Consider the following 19,811-nt stretch of genomic DNA (forward strand, 5'->3'; position numbering starts at 1 on the left):
GAAATAAAAGAAAAACAGCAAAGGTGGTTTCCCTCTCTGATTCTAACCCAACCCCTTTGTCTTTCCTTACCAAATGGATCTTTGCAAACAACTGGTTCAGAAGCAGGGCTGGTCTCGCTTAGGCCAACGTCGTTCTGTGCGATGATGCGGAACTGATATTCCGCGTCGGGAACAAGCCCGGTGATGGTGTACATTGTGGTGGTGATCTGAGTCTTGTTGTGTCTGACCCACTTGTCAGTTGATGTCTCCTTGCGTTCAATGTAGTAGCCTGTGACCCGAGAACCACCATCGTCTCTGGGCCGGGACCAGGACAGGCTGACAGAACTCTTGGTCACATCTAGTACTTCTGGGGGATTGCTTGGAGGCTCGGGAGGGTCTAGGAATGTAAGTGGAAAACACATGTGTTAGAGTGCAGTCCCAACTCTTGGTGGCTTTCCTTTCGAAACAAAAGAGCACTGAGAGGATTTTTACAGTGTTATGGTTGGAAGAGCACTTACTCAGTGGTGTTTTTGGTATGACTGGTTCCTCAGATTTCAAGGGTTTGCTGATTCCAAACTGGTTTTCTGCTGAAACACGGAAATGGTACTCCACATTTTCTTTGAGGCCTTTTACGACCAGAGATGTACCTCGGACTCTGGAGTCGATGGTGTACCAGGCGGCTTTAGGCACTTCTCGTCTCTCGAGGATGTAGCCTAAGATGTCAGCACCACCATCATCGGCAGGGGGTCTCCAACTGACCCTTACAGAGCGAGCTTGTATGTCGTCATATTCAAGTGGTCCTTCTGGAGTGTTGGGACTTCCTATCACCCTGACCTTGATGTAGACAGCCTTCTTGCCACATTTGTTTTCCAGAACCAGGTCGTAAGTGCCAGAATCATCCCTGTCTGCTTCTTTGATTACAAGCTCAGTGTGAGTTTCAGAGGTTGCAATCATGGCACGCTTACTAATATCTTGGCCTTCCTTGGTCCATTTACATATTGGGAATGGTTTTCCTTTGATTGGTATGGTAAGTCTGATGACCCCACCTTGTCTTACAAAGATACCTTCCTGGTATCTTTCATCAAGTTCATAGTCAGGATATTCTGGGAAGAAAGGTAGGGTTACAATTAGCATTTTGGGAGGCGGGTGTAGGAAATAAGTCTTAAGGCAATTACAGCAGAAAGTAAATGATCATATGTCTTACCAAGCATTTCCGTGACTTTGACTGTTCCTGGTACCTCAGCGGGCTCCCCAGGTCCACCAGCATTACAAGCTAGGACACGGAATCTGTATTCAGCGCCCTGAGGTAGGTGTGTGAGAGTATACTCCCGAATCTTGGTTGGGGTGGTGTTGCATTTGGTCCATTCATATTGATCAACTTTTTGCATTTCGATCAAGTAGCCTGTGACTTTAGATCCTCCTTCATCTTCTGGAACACTCCAGGCCAGGGAGACTGATGTCCTTGTTGTATCAGTAACTCTTGGGTTTTGTGGCTTTCCTGGAGGAGCTGGGAATAAGAATAAGACAAAAACATACTTGTTAAAGTTTCTGCAAAGTTGAAAATCAAATGTGCCACCTAAAAATTTCAGTGAGTTGTGGAAACATGAACTATAACAGTAGAATATTTTTCATTTTGTAAATGTTTAATTCATTTTAACCGGTTAACATTACTTAAAGCTCTTGGTTTTTCCTTTGTCTTATTTGTGCTTTGTTTATAATCACTAATACTGTCTTACATTTACCATCAGTTTTTAAAGTGCTTCCAGAAATATTAACTTGCCTTACAATTTTAACTGTGATATAGGGTGTGTATCGTGAGTTCCATTTTAAAGAGGGAGAAATAGACTCAAGAGAAGAATATAAAAAGTGATTTGCCCAAAGTTGCCCGGGGTTGGAGTGGGGAGGGGATTGATGACAGAGGACACAACTGAACTTTTTGAGCTGTTGGAAATATTCTATATTTTGATTGTGGTGGTGGTTATACAAAACTTATAGAATTCTATATTTCAGAAGGGTGACTGTTACCACATTAAATTATACCTCAGTAAACTTATACAAGGGGCTTCCCTGGTGGTGCAGTAGTTGAGAGTCTGCCTGCCGATGCAGGGGACACGGGTTCGTGCCCCGGTCCGGGAGGATCCCACATGCTGCGGAGCGGCTGGGCCCGCGGGCCGTGGCCGCTGGGCCTGCATGTCCAGAGCCTGTGCTCCGCAACGGGAGAGGCCACAGCAGTGAGAGGCCCGCGTACTGAAAAAAACAAAACAAAACTTATACAAAAGGTATTTACCAATTGGATCCATGGCAATGGTGGGTTTGGAAGGACGGCTTGGTTTTCCAGTTCCTCTCACGTTAATGGCTGTGACACGGTGTTCATATTCTAAGCCTTCAGTAAGGCCAGTGGAACGGTACCGTGTCATCGTCACTGGTACTTTATTTACACGGACCCATCGATCTGCTCTCACTTCTTTGCGCTCCACAATATATCCAGTCACTTGGGAGCCACCATCATCTTCTGGTGGGTACCAAGTAAGTGTCATGCCCTCACGTGAGACATCAAATATCTGTAATGTTTCTGGAGGTCCAGGAATATCTGCAGCAAGACAGGTAAACACAACATGGCACCATGAATAAATTGAAGACTCAGACATTTGTATAAGTGTGTCTTGTATATACCATCTTAAAATGGTACATATAAGACTCTTGCAACTGTTTTTCTCGTGTTTTCATTTTTGTACTTTTCTTGCTGTTCCTCATTTTCTTCAATTTTATAAACATTTATTAAGCATGTATTCTGTATTGTTTCTCACTGTAACAGCCAGTCCTCCCTCCCCTCTTTCCTTCCATCCATCCTTCCCTAACTCCCTCCTCCTCTCTTTCTTCCATTAAAAAAAACCCCAACCATGTTGAAAACTTCCAAGAAAAGGAGGTTTAGAAACCTTGGAAGGACCCTGGGATTAACTTTGTGACCTATTTTTACTTACATAAGGGTATATTAAGAAAAAATTCCTTCTTGTTAATATTTAGAATCAGAGGTGGGAAGAGTGGTGGGGGGCGCGTCCAGGACTTACTGATGCGGCTGCGACATTCTATGACCTCAGATTGCAAGTACGAGCCGATCCCGAAGCGGTTTGTTGCAGCGATACGGAACACATACTCGTTTCCTTCAGTGAGTCTGGTAAACTTAAATGTTGGTCTAGTCACTGATTCAGACACTGGCAGCCACCCTGGACGATGGGCATCACGTTGTTCTACCACGTAGCCACTCAGTGGAGCACCACCATCCAGTTCAGGCGGTCCCCAGGAAATGGTCACTGAAGTAGCATCAATTTCTTCAATCTTGACAGGCCCAGTCGGTGGACCAGGCTTGTCTATGAAAAAAGAAAGAAATCCCGGAGGTTAATTTTCACTTCAAATCAAAATTGGGTGACTGAACAACAACAGCTTGCTTGTGTCTTGGTCTCTCCTCCTTACCGAGAATGATAACTTTAATGGTCTCTGAAGTAGTTCCGGTTGCATTCTTCAGTTCAAGTGTATAGTCTCCAGTATCTCTGATAGTGGTTTCACGAATGGTTAATTTAGCCACCTTAGTATGAGTTTCAACTGTGACACGCTCTGATTCTCTTAGTTTAGAGCCAGCAAAGAACCAGGAAGCAGCAGGAGGTGGGCGACCAGCAATTGGTATCACCAGCTCTACTGGTCTGCCGGCTGGGACGTGGATGGTCTTTTGAGGCATTGTAGAAAGATCGATTGCTGGCAACACTATGAGAAAAAGTAGGCATTTATTCATAAGTATTATTTCTAATGACAAAGTGTCATGAATTCTGAATGTTTCCTTCATTTTCCTTTACTATTATTGTTAGTTTGGTGATTTGGTACATACCTCTGAGGTCTTGTACAGTCACGGCTGTGATGATCTCTCTTGGTTCTGACACACCTTTCTCATTTTGTGCCCTTACTCTAAATAAGTACTGTTCACCTTCATTTAAGGAAATAACAGTGTGCTCTAGGACTGTGGGTTTTAAGGTGACAACCTTCATCCATCTCTCAGTGCCAGCTTTGCAGGCCTCAAGAACATAGCCAGTGAGCCGGCTACCACCATCGTAGAGTGGTTTTTCCCAGGCAAGGGTAACAGTTGATTTGGTGACATCGACAACTTCTAGCTTCACAGGCACCAAAGGTACTTCTGAGACCAGAACTGCATCAGATGTTTCACAAGGTTCTCCAATGCCATAAATATTTTCTGGCAGCACTCTGAAATAGTACATGGTTCCTTCTATAAGTCCAGAAATTCTGTAGAGCGTCTTGCTGCATTTGGTAGTTACTGTTTTGAATGCTCTCATGGCAGCTTCACGCTTCTCAATAATGTAATTGTTGACAGGAGCTCCACCATCAATTGTGGGAACTTCCCAAGTAATGGTCACAGAATCTCTTGATACTTCCTTAACTTTCACTGAAGGACAGGGACCAGGAGTATCTAAAACAAGAGAATGAAAGATCCATACTTCCTGTTTGCCTGATTGGTTGATAGATTTTTTGGGGGGCAGGAAAATATACTCAACATAGTTCCTTTTACAGAGGTGATAATCAGAGGTCAAGGTGTATCTTTTTAACGAATCTACTCACAGCATAGCTGATTTTAAGACAAATACTTACCATATACTTTAACAAGGACAGTTGCTGATTTCTTGCCAGATTGGTTTTCAGCTTCAATGGTGTATTTTCCAGCGTCATACCGGTTAACTTTGTCCACAATAAGTAAAGAGTAACTCTCAGTGTTGTCAATGATCGCCCGGCTTGCAAGGTCAATGCCCTTCTTGCTCCATGTGATGACGGGTGGTGGTCTTCCAGATACAGACACCATCAGCCGCAACGAGGCCCCAGCTCTGATGGTGACAATCTTCTTTAAATCATCTGCAAGCTCAAGATCTGGTATTTCTGGAAAGTAAATGTCAAAACTTAATTAGTTCATGAACAGGTGTGATGAGAAAATAATTCACCTAAAACCTTATATTATAAATACCTAGTCTTTCCGTGGGCTCAATTTCAGCAGTTGACTCGCTGTATTCACTCATGCCCTTCACGTTCACAGCAGCAACTCTGAAGGAGTATTTCTGGCCCATTTTAAGGTCTGTCACAGTGAATTCATTATTTCTTATTGTGGTGTTGGTATGCACTCGGTACCACTGGTCAGTGTCCTTCTCTTGCATTTCAAGAACATATCCTGTGATGTCAGTGCCACCGTCATACATGGGCTTGGTCCAGGCTAAACTAATGCTGTGTTTGGTGGTATCTACAACTCTCGGAGCAGAAGGTGGTCCAGGGGTATCTATGAAATTTTAAAATAAGGATGCAGGTATTACACAAATAAGGAAGCTTGAGATTTGTATTTTTGGTTTTCAAGACTCACTGAGGCATTACTGTTCTTTGTCCACACTCACCAAGATACTCTTTGTAACTAGGCTCTTCTGATGTTGCAGGATAGCACTGTATGCTCTATTATTACTATTATTATTGTTTTAAGAGTTAAACTTCTTTAGAAAGGTAGATGTTTCTTTCTGGCCACTTTGGCTAGCTATGCTGTGTCCTGCTAAGCTCATTGCTAACAGTACCCATTCTCAGGGACTTTTCTTTAGCTGCTCAGCTTTCAACAGGGTTAATATCACTTGTCACCTCTACATTGCTAATAAGTACAGGAGTAAGTTTCTTCTACTTCCTAGATTCAATCCAAGTGATTTATTGCTTTTAGTTCTTCGGCTTAAACTTTGTACAAGGATTTGCCACTTATTTCTGAAGCTTTTGTGACAATTATTTTGTTAGGTGCTTACTAAAATCCAAGAAGCTTTATGCTCTGCTAAGCCTCTTAAAAGAGATGTTGTCTTTTCTTCTTTTCAGTAGTTATCATCATTACAACAATATTCTCTCCATTCTTAGGAAGATTTGCAAAATACATCCCTTTCATATTGGTAGTTGAATAGTTTATTTTTTTCACAGATTGGAAAATACTGCAACAGTTTTTAGCAATGTAACTGCTAACTTATTGACAGAAGTAGTAGTTGAAATGTTTTCTGTCTTAGGCTGTATTTAAGATCCTTCTAATAAGCATATGACTTTCTAGACCATTCACAAATTCTACAAGTTATTGAAATGGCATGTTGGAAAATTATTCGTACTGTGGTTTTGATGGGCATTAGGGTTATGTATGATTCTTGGAACTCACATGATGGTTCTCTGCAAGAGATAAAGTTGGAAGCTTCGCTGGGTTCGCTGTTACCAGCAGCATTTACTGCGGTCACCCGGAACTGGTAATCACAACCTTCCATCAGGCCAGTCACCTTCAGCCTGGTATCATACACCACATGGTCTTTGTTCACACGTGTCCAGCGCAAGCTCTTCTTCTCACGTTTGTCTACTAGATAGTTGCTGATCTCGTTGCCACCGTCAGATTCAGGTTTTGTCCACTGAATGATGATATGCTCTTTGCCAGCCCCAACCTCTTCAGGTATGCCAGGTTGTGATGGAATAGCTATGTATATTTTTATGAAAATAAAAGGATGATCAGAATCGCACAAAATCACTATTGCTATGACTGTCCTCCCTTCTCCCTGATCCCATTACATTTCAACTGCTGAACTGTTTGAGTGTTAATACTCACTGAAGGAGTTTCTGGCGACAATGGGCTCTGATTCAACAGGCACACCAGGGCCATATTTGTTTACTGCCCGCACTCGGAATATGTATTCGTTGTTCTTGATGAGTCTGGTAACCACATAGGATAGGGTTGGGCATTCGCCTTCCACAGTCACCCAGTTGAGTCTGCTAGTCTCGCGTCTTTCCACGATGTAGTGAGTTATTTCTGCACCTCCATCTTCCTGAGGAAGGCTCCAGGCTAAAGTGCACTTCTCCTCTGTTATTCTGCTGACGGTGAGCTTTCCACATGGGCCCGGGGAATCTGAAACAGATGTAAGGACGAGCAATGAGGAAGGTGTTTCTTTCTGCCCACGCTTGAGAAAGCTATGAAAACCAAAGATCATTTGATGTACTTACCGAGAACTTTGACCACGACAGACACGGCCTTGGTCCCACTGGCATTCTTCACTGTTAAAGTGTATCTTCCACTGTCACTTCTGTCACAGAACTTGATCACAGCAGTTGCTCGTTTGCCAGTGTACTGCAGAGAGACTTTTTCACAGAGATCTAGTTCCCTGTCCCCTTTGGTCCATATAATTTTGGGTTCAGGTTTGCCACCAACTGCAGCATCGAGAACAAGATCCGAGCCTGCTCTGATGGTAACCAGATCACCCTGTAATCTGGCATCGAGTTCGGCTTTGGGTGGAGCTGTCATAGGCAAAATAGATGTGAATGAATATATGATAGTTTATTGTTATAGAAACTGTGATAATTTAAAAGGAGAGCATTGACTATTCTTTACCGTATTCATCTCGGCAAGTGATGGGGCCTGTAGATTCTGATCCTTTGCTAATTACGCCTGCTGCATTCTTGGCCAACACACGGAATTCATAAGTGTCTCCTTCACTGAGAGCAGTAATGGTGAAGAAATTGTCAGATACAATGGTGTAGTTGCACTTGAGCCAGCGGCCATCTCCAACTTCACTGACTGGCTTACGCTCTATGATGTAGCCTACAACCTTGCTGCCTCCATCATACGCTGGGGCAGGCCAAATCAGTGACACCGTTGATCTGGTGACATCTGTCACCTCTGGTCTTCCTGGTGCATCTGGAAGGGATGCAAAAATAAGGTTAAATGCAACTCTGAATTTTGCTAGTACCAATAATGATGATGATGATGGTGATGATGGTGATAAACAAATGTACCCTTAAATTCTGATACCTACCAACTGGGTTTTGAGCCATCATAGGTCTTGATGCTTCACTGGCTTTGCTAATGCCTGCGGCATTGAGTGCATACGTTCTGAACTGATATTCCAGTCCTTCTACCAAACCGGTCACTTTGTAGTTGCACTCTAAGCATGGCAGTTTGTTTTCTTTCACCCAAAGAATGGTGTTACGTTCTTTCTTCTCAACCCAGTAGCCGATGACTTTACTGCCACCATCATGATAGGGTTCTTCCCAGCGAATAGACATGGCATTGGCAGACACATGGTAGACCTCAGGTCTGGTAGGTGCACTTGGTGGGACTAAATATAAGCAAAGGTATCAAATATGAATACAGTTTTATAAAATTCAGGGGAAGTATTTAATGATAGAGACTTGGAAATACGATTTTTAATTTTCTTACCAAATGGATGCTCAGCAACGATTGGTGCTGATTCCAGAGGCTTGCTGACACCAAATCTGTTCTCTGAACTGACACGGAAAGAATATTCCATGTATTTTGTGAGATGAGTGACTTTAATCTGAGTGCGCTTGACGCTGGAATTGACAAGCTGCCAAGCTGTTGTACCTGACTCACGCTTTTCAACTATGTAATTAGTAATATCGGTGCCTCCATCATCTTTAGGTTCAGCCCATGACAGGATGCATGATTCAGCTGAGACAGATGAGACTTCAATGGGGCCAGTTACTGGACCTGGCCTTCCAATGACCACAACTGTGATGGTAAATGTTTTAACACCAGCTGTATTTTCCAGGGTCAGGAAGTACCTTCCAGAGTCACCTCTCATGCTGTCCTTTACAGACAGGGTGGTTCTGTCTTTTGTTGTTGTGATACTCACTCGATCTGTCTCCTTAAGTCTCATTTCTTCAAGCTTCCATGTTACTTTGGGGGCGGGACGACCACTGATTGGCACGTCAATGGTAAATGTGCTGCCTGCTTTGCAAGTTATGAGCTGATTGGTAATTCCAGTGAGATCAGCTGTGGGCTCAATTTGAGGCTCCTTGATGATGACAGAAGAGAAGGCTTCCCTGGGTTCACTGTAGCCAGCATCATTCTTGGCCTTCACGCGGAATTCATATTCAGTGTTCTCAGTGAGGTGCTCCACCGTGAAAGTCAGCTGTTTGGTGTGACCAGCTTCAACCCAGAAGTCAGATCCGTTTTGTCTCATTTCGAGCAGGTAGCCAGAGATTCGGCTGCCTCCATCATGGTCAGGTTTAAGCCAAGCTAAGACCACAGAGGATTTGCTTGTGTCAATGACATCAAGTCTCTTTGGTGGAGCAGGCTGTTCTGTGGCTACCATTGGTTCTGGCATTTCATAGGGTTCACCAACACCATACTCATTTTCTGCAGAAACACGGAAATAGTATGGAATGCCTTCTACCAGGTCGTTGACCTTGAGGATCTGTCGAGTGCATTTTTCACTGACTACCTGCCAACTACGGCGACTGGCTTCTCGTTTCTCTACCACGTAGTGATGGATTCGGGCACCCCCATCAAGGAGAGGGGCATCCCACATCAATGTAACAGATCCCCGGGTCACATCCTTGAAGGTAATTGGGCCAGGTGGGCCTGGAGAGTCTAGCACCTTTACGGTGAATGTGATTGACTTACTACCGCTGTTGTTTTCCACAGTAAGGGTATATTTCCCTGCGTCGTTTCGGTTGCAGTTTTCCACGGTGAGGGTGCTGAAGGAGTCTGTTGTATGGATATCAGCCCGAATGCTAAGGTTAGAGTCAGGTTTGCTCCACACAGCTGTCGGAGTCGGTCTACCCTGATAGGCAATGAAGAGGCGAATACTGGCCCCAGCTCTCACAATATGAGTCTGCTTGAAGTTGGCATCGATGTCTAACTCAGGAGCTGATAATCGGTCAACTGCTTTAATGGTGCCGGTCACTTCACAGCTGTCTCCTTTTCCAGCACCATTGACAGCACTAACCCGGAATTTGTATTCTGCACCTGCTAGTAGGTCAGTAACCGTATATCTTGTTTTCACACATCCTTCTGCATTCACCTTGTGCCAGTCTCCTAAGTCAGCTTTGCACATTTCAATAATATACCCAATTATCTCCATCCCTCCGTCAAACACTGGCTTAGACCATTCTAAGCTCACAGTTGTCTTTGATGTGTCTGTCACTTTGACCACAGTGGGAGCACTTGGTGGGTTGACTGGCTCTCTACATTTGATTAGTCTTGAGATACCACTTGCAGGTCCTACTCCTGCAGCATTTTCAGCCATGACATGGAATTCATACTCATTGCCCTCTGTCAGACCGGTGACTTTGAATCTTGTCTCAGAGATTGGTCGTTTGCTGATCACTTTCACCCATCGTGTGCTTTTCTTTTCTCTCCTTTCAAGGATGTACTGTTGAATTTCACTGCCACCATCTGATTCTGGCCTTGCCCATGTCAGGGTAATGCTATTGCCTGTTACATTACTAGGTTCTGGAGTGCCAGGGGAATCGGGAGTAGCTGTAAAATGAAAACAAAGAAAGAAAGAAACCAATTAGACACATCTGCTTGGAAGTTAACCTTATGACATAGTACCACTTAGTAAAAATGGTCACTTACTGTACTGTATTTGAGCAACCACCGGGTCAGAATCCAGTGGCCTGCCAACACCAAACTTGTTGACTGCAGAAATACGGAATTGGTATTCATTGCCAGTTATTAGTTTAGTGGCGGTATAGCTGAGGGCTTCACAATTATCTTCAATTAGCGCCCAAGCAAGTCTGCTGGTTTCCCTTTTTTCAATGATGTAGTGTGATACGGGAGCACAGCCGTCATTGAGTGGAGCATCCCACCACAAGGTCATCTTCTCGCCAGTTATACTGGTGAATCTTATTGGCCCAACTGGTTTTCCTGGTGTATCTATAAGAAAAAGGTTCCAGAGTTAGTTTCTTTCTCCTTGTCCATTAAAATGCAATCAGGCATGTCTTTAATCCAAGTCCTGTACATTGTAAGATTAAGAAGCTATTTTAGGAGTACCTTGTACTTTCACTGTAATTTCTGCTTTTGTGGAGCCAGATGCATTTTTGGCTTCCACTCTGTAAACACCACGATGGTCCCGAGTAGCATCTCTAACAAAGAGGCTGGTGGATCCAAGGACATCGGTTATTTCCATATTCATCCTCTTCTCAATTTCTTCTCCATCTTTGAACCAAGTTACTCGAGGTACTGGTCGTCCTTGCACCAAAGCTTTAATTCTAAGGCTCTCTCCAGACTTAATAGTGACACCATCAAAGTACTCAGGGCCAAACTCTACAATTGGTGCAACTATAAAAGAAAGAGACAATATGCATTAGTTTGGCTTAATAAAGACTTAAATAAGCATGTTTTCAATTAGCACCATATCATAAAGCCTGAAAGGGTAATGCTTATACCAAAGGCTATTTTGAAAGGATTGATAGTTGAGAATTTAGACTATGAGGTTAAACATTTGCATATTATTAGGTTATCGCCTTTGTTATATCTGTCATGTTATTAATCTTGCATTTCCATTTGTAAAAAGAGAAATGAAACATTTACGGATCATTTACTTCCTGATACTGCTGCATATTCAAACAAGTTCCTGTGCCGGGCCATCAGCTGCATTCAGGCAAGGTGATAATTGTGCTGTTGGACCTGTGTTGTGTTTTAGTAACTTCAGTTGAGAGGGACAGTTATTCTTGGGACCTTTTTTTCTTCATTTATTATAAAAGCTAAAAACTCATTCCCACTTGCATGCTATTTATATGGAAATGAAATAATAGACGTGGTAAAAAGAATTGATGCTAATTACATTTTTTTCTTCTCTTCATCTGAAAGGTAGAAAATCTAATTCATCCACCTAACAACCTTTGGTAATCTGTATGAAACGTTGTTTCTCTTCCCATTTTTATAGACCAGGCCCCCCCCCCCAAATATATATATATATTTAAAAATGTGAATGCTCTTAGTTACATTGGAAATTGGTTGTAAATGCTTACCATTTTCGTCCCTTGTCATAATAACGCCAGAAGACTGTGAGGGCGGGCTTATGGTTCCAACAGCGTTTCTTGCAAGTATTCTGAACTCATATCGATCCCCAGGACTAAGTCCTGTTGCCGTGTACTGGCATTCGCTGACATCACTAAAGTTGCATCTGGTCCAGTGATCGCTCCCTTGCCGTTTCTCGATGTTGTAGGCCACAATCTTACTGCCTCCATCACGCAGTGGTGGGTTCCATTTCAGAGTGATGGTTTCCCGGGTGACATCAATGTAGTCAGGAGTGCCAGGTGGGTCTAAAAGTTAGATGCAAGTTAAAGGCATCATTATTTCTGTAATCAACTCTTAATCTTCAGTGGAAGGAACATAAATAAATCCCCCAAACTCATTTTAGCCATTAATTGCAATTTTTTTTTGTATCAGAGTCTTTAAAAAAAGAATTTTAAATTGCTCTTTTAGACTGATTTAAAATCATCCCCCTTGCTTTACTTGACCAGCTCTCTAGTGACTAGGAAATATGTGAGAAGGTGATACGTGGAAGAAAAGCAGTGTTTGAGTTGTCACTAACACATTCAGTTGCGGAATTAAATATATTTGAATAATCCTCAGTCACTTACCTACTGGGGAAACAGCTAAGGTAAATTTGCTTGGGTCACTAGGTGAGCTTAGGCCAGCAGAATTTTCAGCGTATACACGGAACTGGTAATCCAGGCCTTCCATTAGTCCAGTAGCTCTATGTTCTCTTCCAGATATTGGTGATATGTTAATTCTTTGCCACAGGATGCTATTTCTTTCTTTCTTTTCAACATGGTATCCAGTAACTTCTGAACCGCCATCATAAACTGGAGCATCCCAAGTTAGGGACATGCCATCAGAAGTCACATTGTATGTAACTGGCTTTCCTGGGGGGCCAGGAATCCTGAACTGGTGTTTTGCCACAATGATGTTTGAGTCAAGTGGCTGGCTGACTCCATATCTGTTTTCTGCCCTAACTCTAAACTGGTATTCAGCATCTTTGACTAGATTAGGAACTTTGAACGTTGTCCGGGCAACACTGGAACACACCATCTTCCAATTAGTTTGTGAAGCTTCTCGCTTCTCAATGCTGTAACAGGTAATTTCTCCTCCTCCATCATCATCGGGCACATCCCATGATATGATGACACTGTCAGCCTTGATTTCATCAAATCGAATGGGCCCTTTGGGCTTTGATGGTGGGCCGAGTGTGATGATTGTAATGGGAAATGAGTTTCGACAAACTGCGTTATCGAGAATAATGGTGTATTTCCCTCCATTCTCCTTCTTTGCATTCTTAATACTCAAAGTAAGTTTGTTTTCAGTTTTACTCAAACGAACACGTTCGCTTTCTTTCAACGGCAAACTGTCTTTCAGCCAACTGATAGATGGTTTGGGTTTTCCTTTATAAGGTAACTCGAGGTGCACATTATGCCCAATTCTCACAGTGACTTGTGCCCCAGGGATTTCTGACAGGTCAACTTGCGGTGGAATTACAAGTTCTTTCACTGTAATTGGCCCAGTAGTGACGCCATCACTCAGTCCTTTCTCATTTCTGGCAGACACTCTGAATTCCAGGACTGAATGTTCCTTGAGTTGGCTAACCTCAATTTCACATGTCTTACTTACGCCAGCATGTGACCATGTTTGTTCGCCTTCACCTTTCCTTTCCACAGTATAATCTGTGATGACGCTACCACCATCAAAGTCAGGCTTGGTCCAGCTCAGGATAACAGATGTTTTTGTTGAGTCTTTCACTGAGAGATCGCGTATAGGAGCTGGTACTTCGGCAGCCTTCACCGGCTTTGTAGTTTCACAGGCTTCCCCGATTCCAATTTCATTTTCTGCAAGAACTCTGAAGAAGAATGGAGTTTTCTCTGACAAATCTGTTACCTTAAAGGACGTGCTAGAACACTTGTGTGACACTGAAGACCATGTTCTCTTGGTGGCATCTTTCTTCTCAATGATGTAATTAATTATGGGAGATCCTCCGTCAATGAGAGGAGACTCCCAGAGCAATGTGACTGTGCCTCGAGAAACATGTTTGATCTGTAGTTTCTGGCAGGCAGCTGGTGTATCAAGTACTTTAACACTCACAGTTGAAGACGTTGGCTGACCAACGCCATTTTCTATTGTGAGAATATATTTGCCCGTATCATTGCGAGTGACTTGAGGAATAGTGAGTAATGAAGATGAATCAGTGTTTTGAATGCTGTATCTGGCGTCACTGCCAAGATTCTTCTCATCTTTTCTCCATGTGACAGTAGGTGGAGGTCTGCCTTTGAAGGGAATAAACACTTGTATGTCTTCACCGGCTTTAGCTATAATGGAGGTCCTGAAAGCCACATCTAGGTCGATCTCTGGTGCCTCTGTAGACGTAAAATGGGCATATACAATGAATTTTAAAGCAAGGAAATGAGTGATTTCCTCTATTAAAAAAATAAAAACACAATCATACCAGTAGGTACGTACCAAGTATATCTTTGGCCTGTACGGGTTCAGTCATTTCTATAGGTTCCCCTTGTCCGGCACAGTTTACAGCGGATACCTGGAAGTAGTAATTGACTCCAGGTTTCAGGTTAGATACCACATACTCTGTAGTTCTGACCTCTCCTTTTGTAGAGACAACAGTCCATTCCTCTTCCTCTCCTTGTCTCATGCCAACAACATATCCAGTAACAGCACTGCCCCCGTCGTAGACCGGTTTACTCCAGCCAAGAGTGATGGATGATTTAGTTGAATCTTCAATTCTTATCTTAGCCGGTGGGCCTGGAGGATCTGGCATGGCCAATCACAGTACCGTAATTACATAATCGTGTACAGTTTTGGTGACATGAAAGAAGACATAGGTGAAGACACCACACTTACCAATAGGATCAGCAGCTTTGTAGAAGTCAGATGGTTCAGAAAATGGACCCTGTCCAGCAGCATTTATAGCACAAACTCGGTATTGATAGTCACTGTGTTCCGTGAGTCCTGTCACTTTCTGTCTGGTGTCACGGATCGTCTCCTTTAGGACTTTAAACCATCCCAGACTCTTCTTGTCTCGTTTCTCAAGGAAATAGCCGCTTATGTCACTACCACCATCTGCAACTGGCCTGTTCCAGACAACAGTCATCGAATTCTTGGTTATCTTTGTCACCTCTGGCACGCTCGGAGGCCCAGGTGTGACTGTTTAGAAAGGAAGAGGAAGATGAGTTCAAAGGATCAACATTACTGATAAATTCTACCTTTTAATCTTCAAATCCTATCTAAGAATATTAGTTTCATTTATTATACTTTCTACCTGGTGAAAAGGATGATAATGAGAAGCAATATGATGAACAAGAAAATAAAAGTCAGTCAAGCTCTGAAAACATATTCATAAGCTAGCAGAATGGTATGTATGTATGTATGTATGTATTGGCTGCCTTGCATGGCTTGAGGGATCTTAGTTCCCCAACCGGGGATCGAACCCGTGCCTCGGCAGTGAAAGTGTCAAGTCCTAACCACTGGACCACCAGGGAATTCCCAGTTTATATTTGTTTTTAAATTTTCAAGTATTTGATTTTAGTTTTCTAATGAAATCATGTCTCACCAAATGCATTCCTTGCTACCACTGGGTGAGATTCCAGTGCATCACCAATTCCGTATTTGTTCACAGCGCGAACCCGGAAGATGTATTCATTTCCTTTGATAATTTTGGTGGTCGTAATGATGTACTCTTCCAAATTTTCAGACACCATAGACCACACGACGCGGCTTGTCTCACGCTTTTCCACGATGTAGTGAGTGATTTTTGCACCGCCATCATCCGCTGGAGGCTGCCAGAGAAGAGTTATCTTTGTAGCAGTGACGGTCTTAAATTCAATTGGTCCACCTGGAGGTCCTGGTTTGTCTGTGAATGAAAAAACAAAATGGTATATTAGTAAATTTTAAAAGGCTTCAAATTTAAAATTATTAAGTTTTAGGCAAACAAAATATGATGTGGGCCTGTATTCACCACCTACCAAGGATCTGCACTCTGATGGTGGCTGAGGCTGAGCCTATGGCATTCCTTAGTTTTAATTCATAGCTTCCACTGTTAAGGCGAGTTGCATCTTTGATGAGTATAGCTGCAAGGTCAGTGGTATTTTCGACACACACCAGTGCACTGGTTTGTAAGTCTTTATCATCTTTATACCACTCAATTGTAGGCTCAGGTTTGCCAGAAATGCCAGCTCTGAGCTTCACAGATGTACCTGCTCTGTATTTGACAACTTCTGTATATTCTAGAGGCAAATCAATTACGGGTCCACCTTCAAGAAAAACAGATGAGAAATACTTAGAAAATCACAAGGATGAAATAAATAATTGCAGCAACTTCAAAGTAAGCTCATTGGCCTTTATTAAATAATACACACAAAGTAGTTCTAATACTATTTATATTTTACATTTAATTTTACAAGCCACTCTTTTATCACAGATGGGGAAGAAAGGTTGTGAGTAAGCTCTGTACCCCAGTGACACTGCACTAATTGCACAGGGACTTAAATGCCTTTGAAATGTATTTTAACATCTATCAGGTGTTTTATTCCAGTGATGCAATGGGACATGGCAGTGAGAGCATCATTGCAGAAGCTGAATTATATGTTTTATTTTAGTTCTCCTTCCTCTGACTATCTCTGATTCTTTTTATTTTCCCTTCCCAGTTCACTGGTATCCAAGTGGGGGCATTTCACATCAGACCCTTGAATTCTGAATTATCCACTCACAGAGCTGTAAACTTCCGTGGACTGATTTTCTGCCAGGCTGCTTAAAATTTTTGAGAAACAGAATTAATTTGACTTGCTTCACAGTCTCACAAATACTGACTCAGTGTCTACAAAGCCTGGTTCATAAAGAGAAGCCCTGGGATTCTCAGCATGAGGTTGGGAGTGGATACTTTTTTGCCCAGATACCATAGAGACTCCTCCTTGAAAATGGGGACTTTTAGAAAAAGTGTCACAGGGTACCTAATTCTCATGAAATTTTAATTCTCAAAGTACTGTTGAGTTGAATGTGCCACTTATTTTCCCGAATGGTCAAGTATGTGTATTTTGGACTGACAGCCATGTAGAGAGAATTCTGGAGTCTGTTTGTTTAAATACCCATCCTATCGTTAATGAGCTGCTTGATGTTGGGGAAGTTATATAAGTGCTCTAAACCTCAGTTTCTCTTCTGTAAAATGGGCTTATCTTAAGGCTGTTAGAACTAGGGGAGAGAATTCATGGAAAGTACCCAGTAAATGTTAGCTGCTGCTAATATTATCATCATTAATGCCTCTGTTTAGTCTTTCACTTATTTCAGAGGAATATTCTCTGGGCATTCAACCATGGTTTTAATTATTGATGCTGAAAATTTTAAATAGAAGAGTGAAAACACCAACTCATGTAATCAAAGAATCATAAAAGGTTGAAGTCAGAAAACCCTTTAGGTATCCTTTAGTCCAAATCTCATGTCTTACAGTTAAGTCAAGAGGCCTGGAGGGGTTATGGAATTTTCCTAAGACTCACAGCTAATTCATAATTTCTTCTAAAAATCTAACAACGTACATAGTAAAAGTTATCCTACAGATTAGGACCACAAAAGTAAGACAAAATACTGAGTTAAATTGCTGTCGGGATTCAAACTGCTAAAAATGCTTACCATAAGAATCGATGCATGTAATGGGGCCTGCAACCTCGGATGGATTGCTGATGGAACCGACAGCATTTCTAGCAAAGACACGGAATTCATACTGGGAATTCTGAGTCAAGCCAGAGACAGTGAGTTGAGTCTCGGTAACGTTGGTGAAGCTGGCCTTGGCCCATCTGCCATCTGGAAGGTCTCGTCTCTCAACAGTGTAGCCTGTAATCTTGCTTCCTCCATCAAAAGCTGGTTGTTGCCATGAAAGGTTGACAGAGTTCTTTGAAACATCAGTGATACGGACATTTCTTGGGGGTTCTGTGGTAATGACAGGAAGCAGATTTCAACATTATTTTGCTTTGCAGAAAGAAGGTTTGCATTTTTAAGTGGTGAGAACTGTCCCTCTAATGACAAATACATACCGCAGGCATCAATGGCTAGGACTGGTTCAGAAGGATGGCTGGGTTTTCCAATACCAGCAGCATTTTCTGCATACACCCTGAATTCATAGACGAGTCCAGCACTGATGGTTGTGACTGTGAAGTGAGTGGTGCGGATGACCATTTTGTTGGCTTTCTGCCATAAGATAGTGTTTCTGTCTTTCATTTCCAGGTGATAGCCTATAACTGCACTGCCTCCACTGGACACTGGTTCATGCCAGCCCACGGTGATACTTTCTCGAGTGACATTAGTGACCCATGGTGTAGATGGCGGTCCAGGTGTTGCTACAAAAGAGAGAAATCCCACAGGTTAATACAGACATTTAAAACATTTATGTATATGGAAACCTGGGATCTTTGAAAAGTTTGACAACTTACTGTATGGTAGTTTGACAACCACACAAGCCGAATCTATGTGATCACTGATGCCAAAGCGGTTTTCTGCCTTGATGCGGAATTGGTATTCTTCTCCTGTGGTCAGTTTCATGACTTTAATCATGGTTCTTGCAACTGTCGCAGACACTTCAGTCCATACTGTGGTACTTGTCTCTCTCTTGAGTACAATGTAATTGGTAACCTGACTTCCACCATCATACTTAGGTGGCTCCCATTTGAGAGTCACGCTCTCTTCAGTTACATCACTAATCACAACAGGGCCAGTTGCGGGACCAGGCCTGTCCAGTATGATGATGTTAATGAAAGCTTTGGTTGTTCCACTGGAGTTGGCAGCAGTGATCTCATATCTTCCAGCATCAGCAGCAATGCTTTCTTTGAGGTTGATGGTCAGGTTCTCAGCAGTAATTTCAGTGTTAAATCTCATGGTTGCTTTCAGCGGGACACCATCTCTTGATAAGGTCACTTTGGGCAGTGGTTTTCCAGAAATTGGAATATCAACTTTAAGGTTTGAACCAGATCTAACATAGACTGTATGACTTGGGAAGTTCTTCATGTCAATTTCAGGTGGTTCTGAAAAATAAGAGTATGGAAGGTGAAGGTGAAAAACGTTTTATTGCCAATTAACTTAAGTCAATGCAAATAATTTCAAATTTTGCTTCTGCATAAAATTAGACATACCTAGCTGCTCCTTTACAAGGACAGGAAGCAGAAGCTCTCTTGGGTCACTCAGACCAGCTTGATTTTCAGCAAACACCCGGAAAAAGTATTCAGAATTCTCCCTCAGACCAGAAATGACATGACGGGTTGACTTTACCACTGCACACCTCACCCAATTTTTTTGTCCTTTTTCTAGTGCTTCAATGACATAATGTACAATTCTGCTTCCACCATCATGTTCTGGCTTCAACCAGGCCAGGGAAACACTATCTTTGGATACACTTGTTACTCCAAGTTTTTCGGGTGGGCTTGGTTTTTCTAAGAAAGTAAAACATCAGAAGAAAGAGAAGTTATTACAACATTTTTTCCCCACATGTGTTCTTCCTGCATTGTGGAAAGAAAGATTTTTAAATGAAGGCCACAGAATTACTTTTATTTGAGTCTTTCTTACTTTTTATATGATCAGTTTGGCTTCTGAGCCAAGCAAAACTTTCCCAGGCTTTGTCATTTTATGTTATAGCATGTCATAGCATTCAAATCAAGTAAGTGTCAAATGACCAAATAAAATGATGAAATTTATCCCAAATTTATCATGGGTGTAAAACTGAGGAATGAGATGAACAATCTTGTAAGAAACACTATCATTACAATTTCTGCACACACACTATGTATGTTTATGTATATATGTGCAGTCAAATTCAATTATACTTAAATTCAGAATACATTATCCAACTCCAGCTATGTAAATTTCTACTTTTTTTTAATCAAGGAAGAACTTTCTCTAGTAGTAAGATTTCATTTTGTGCTATAGTATGAATTGTTCGAGGTGTGAACCAAAAGCATTTAAGATTAAACAATAATTAAAATGATTCACACTAGTC

The 19,811-nt window shown here is 42.2% G+C and overlaps 1 protein-coding gene and 1 non-coding gene across 2 annotated transcripts in view; both read right to left on the reverse strand.

Moving 5' to 3' along the window:
* Window positions 1-19,811, reverse strand: part of TTN (titin) — a 284,036-nt gene that overhangs the window by 12,341 nt on the left and 251,884 nt on the right. Inside the window, exons 310-336 of the mRNA XM_007450732.1 lie at window positions 18,952-19,248; window positions 18,256-18,843; window positions 17,860-18,162; window positions 17,459-17,755; window positions 15,802-16,089; window positions 15,390-15,689; window positions 14,681-14,983; window positions 14,285-14,590; window positions 12,415-14,181; window positions 11,800-12,093; window positions 10,820-11,107; window positions 10,403-10,702; window positions 8,237-10,303; window positions 7,833-8,135; window positions 7,409-7,714; window positions 7,024-7,314; window positions 6,632-6,928; window positions 6,197-6,502; window positions 5,000-5,305; window positions 4,633-4,914; window positions 3,860-4,453; window positions 3,451-3,738; window positions 3,048-3,347; window positions 2,267-2,569; window positions 1,184-1,486; window positions 498-1,082; window positions 71-376 (exon numbers count right to left, since the gene is read on the reverse strand). Coding sequence (XP_007450794.1) covers window positions 71-376; window positions 498-1,082; window positions 1,184-1,486; window positions 2,267-2,569; window positions 3,048-3,347; window positions 3,451-3,738; window positions 3,860-4,453; window positions 4,633-4,914; window positions 5,000-5,305; window positions 6,197-6,502; window positions 6,632-6,928; window positions 7,024-7,314; window positions 7,409-7,714; window positions 7,833-8,135; window positions 8,237-10,303; window positions 10,403-10,702; window positions 10,820-11,107; window positions 11,800-12,093; window positions 12,415-14,181; window positions 14,285-14,590; window positions 14,681-14,983; window positions 15,390-15,689; window positions 15,802-16,089; window positions 17,459-17,755; window positions 17,860-18,162; window positions 18,256-18,843; window positions 18,952-19,248 — 12,168 coding nt within the window. The remainder of the gene's footprint in view (window positions 1-70; window positions 377-497; window positions 1,083-1,183; window positions 1,487-2,266; window positions 2,570-3,047; window positions 3,348-3,450; window positions 3,739-3,859; window positions 4,454-4,632; window positions 4,915-4,999; window positions 5,306-6,196; window positions 6,503-6,631; window positions 6,929-7,023; window positions 7,315-7,408; window positions 7,715-7,832; window positions 8,136-8,236; window positions 10,304-10,402; window positions 10,703-10,819; window positions 11,108-11,799; window positions 12,094-12,414; window positions 14,182-14,284; window positions 14,591-14,680; window positions 14,984-15,389; window positions 15,690-15,801; window positions 16,090-17,458; window positions 17,756-17,859; window positions 18,163-18,255; window positions 18,844-18,951; window positions 19,249-19,811) is intronic.
* Window positions 15,247-15,318, reverse strand: TRNAE-UUC (transfer RNA glutamic acid (anticodon UUC)). The gene has a single exon. It is a non-coding gene; the product is annotated as a tRNA-Glu (tRNA).

Source organism: Lipotes vexillifer, unplaced genomic scaffold (assembly GCF_000442215.2).
Source record: "Lipotes vexillifer unplaced genomic scaffold, Lipotes_vexillifer_v1.1 scaffold29, whole genome shotgun sequence".
NCBI lineage: Eukaryota > Metazoa > Chordata > Mammalia > Artiodactyla > Lipotidae > Lipotes > Lipotes vexillifer.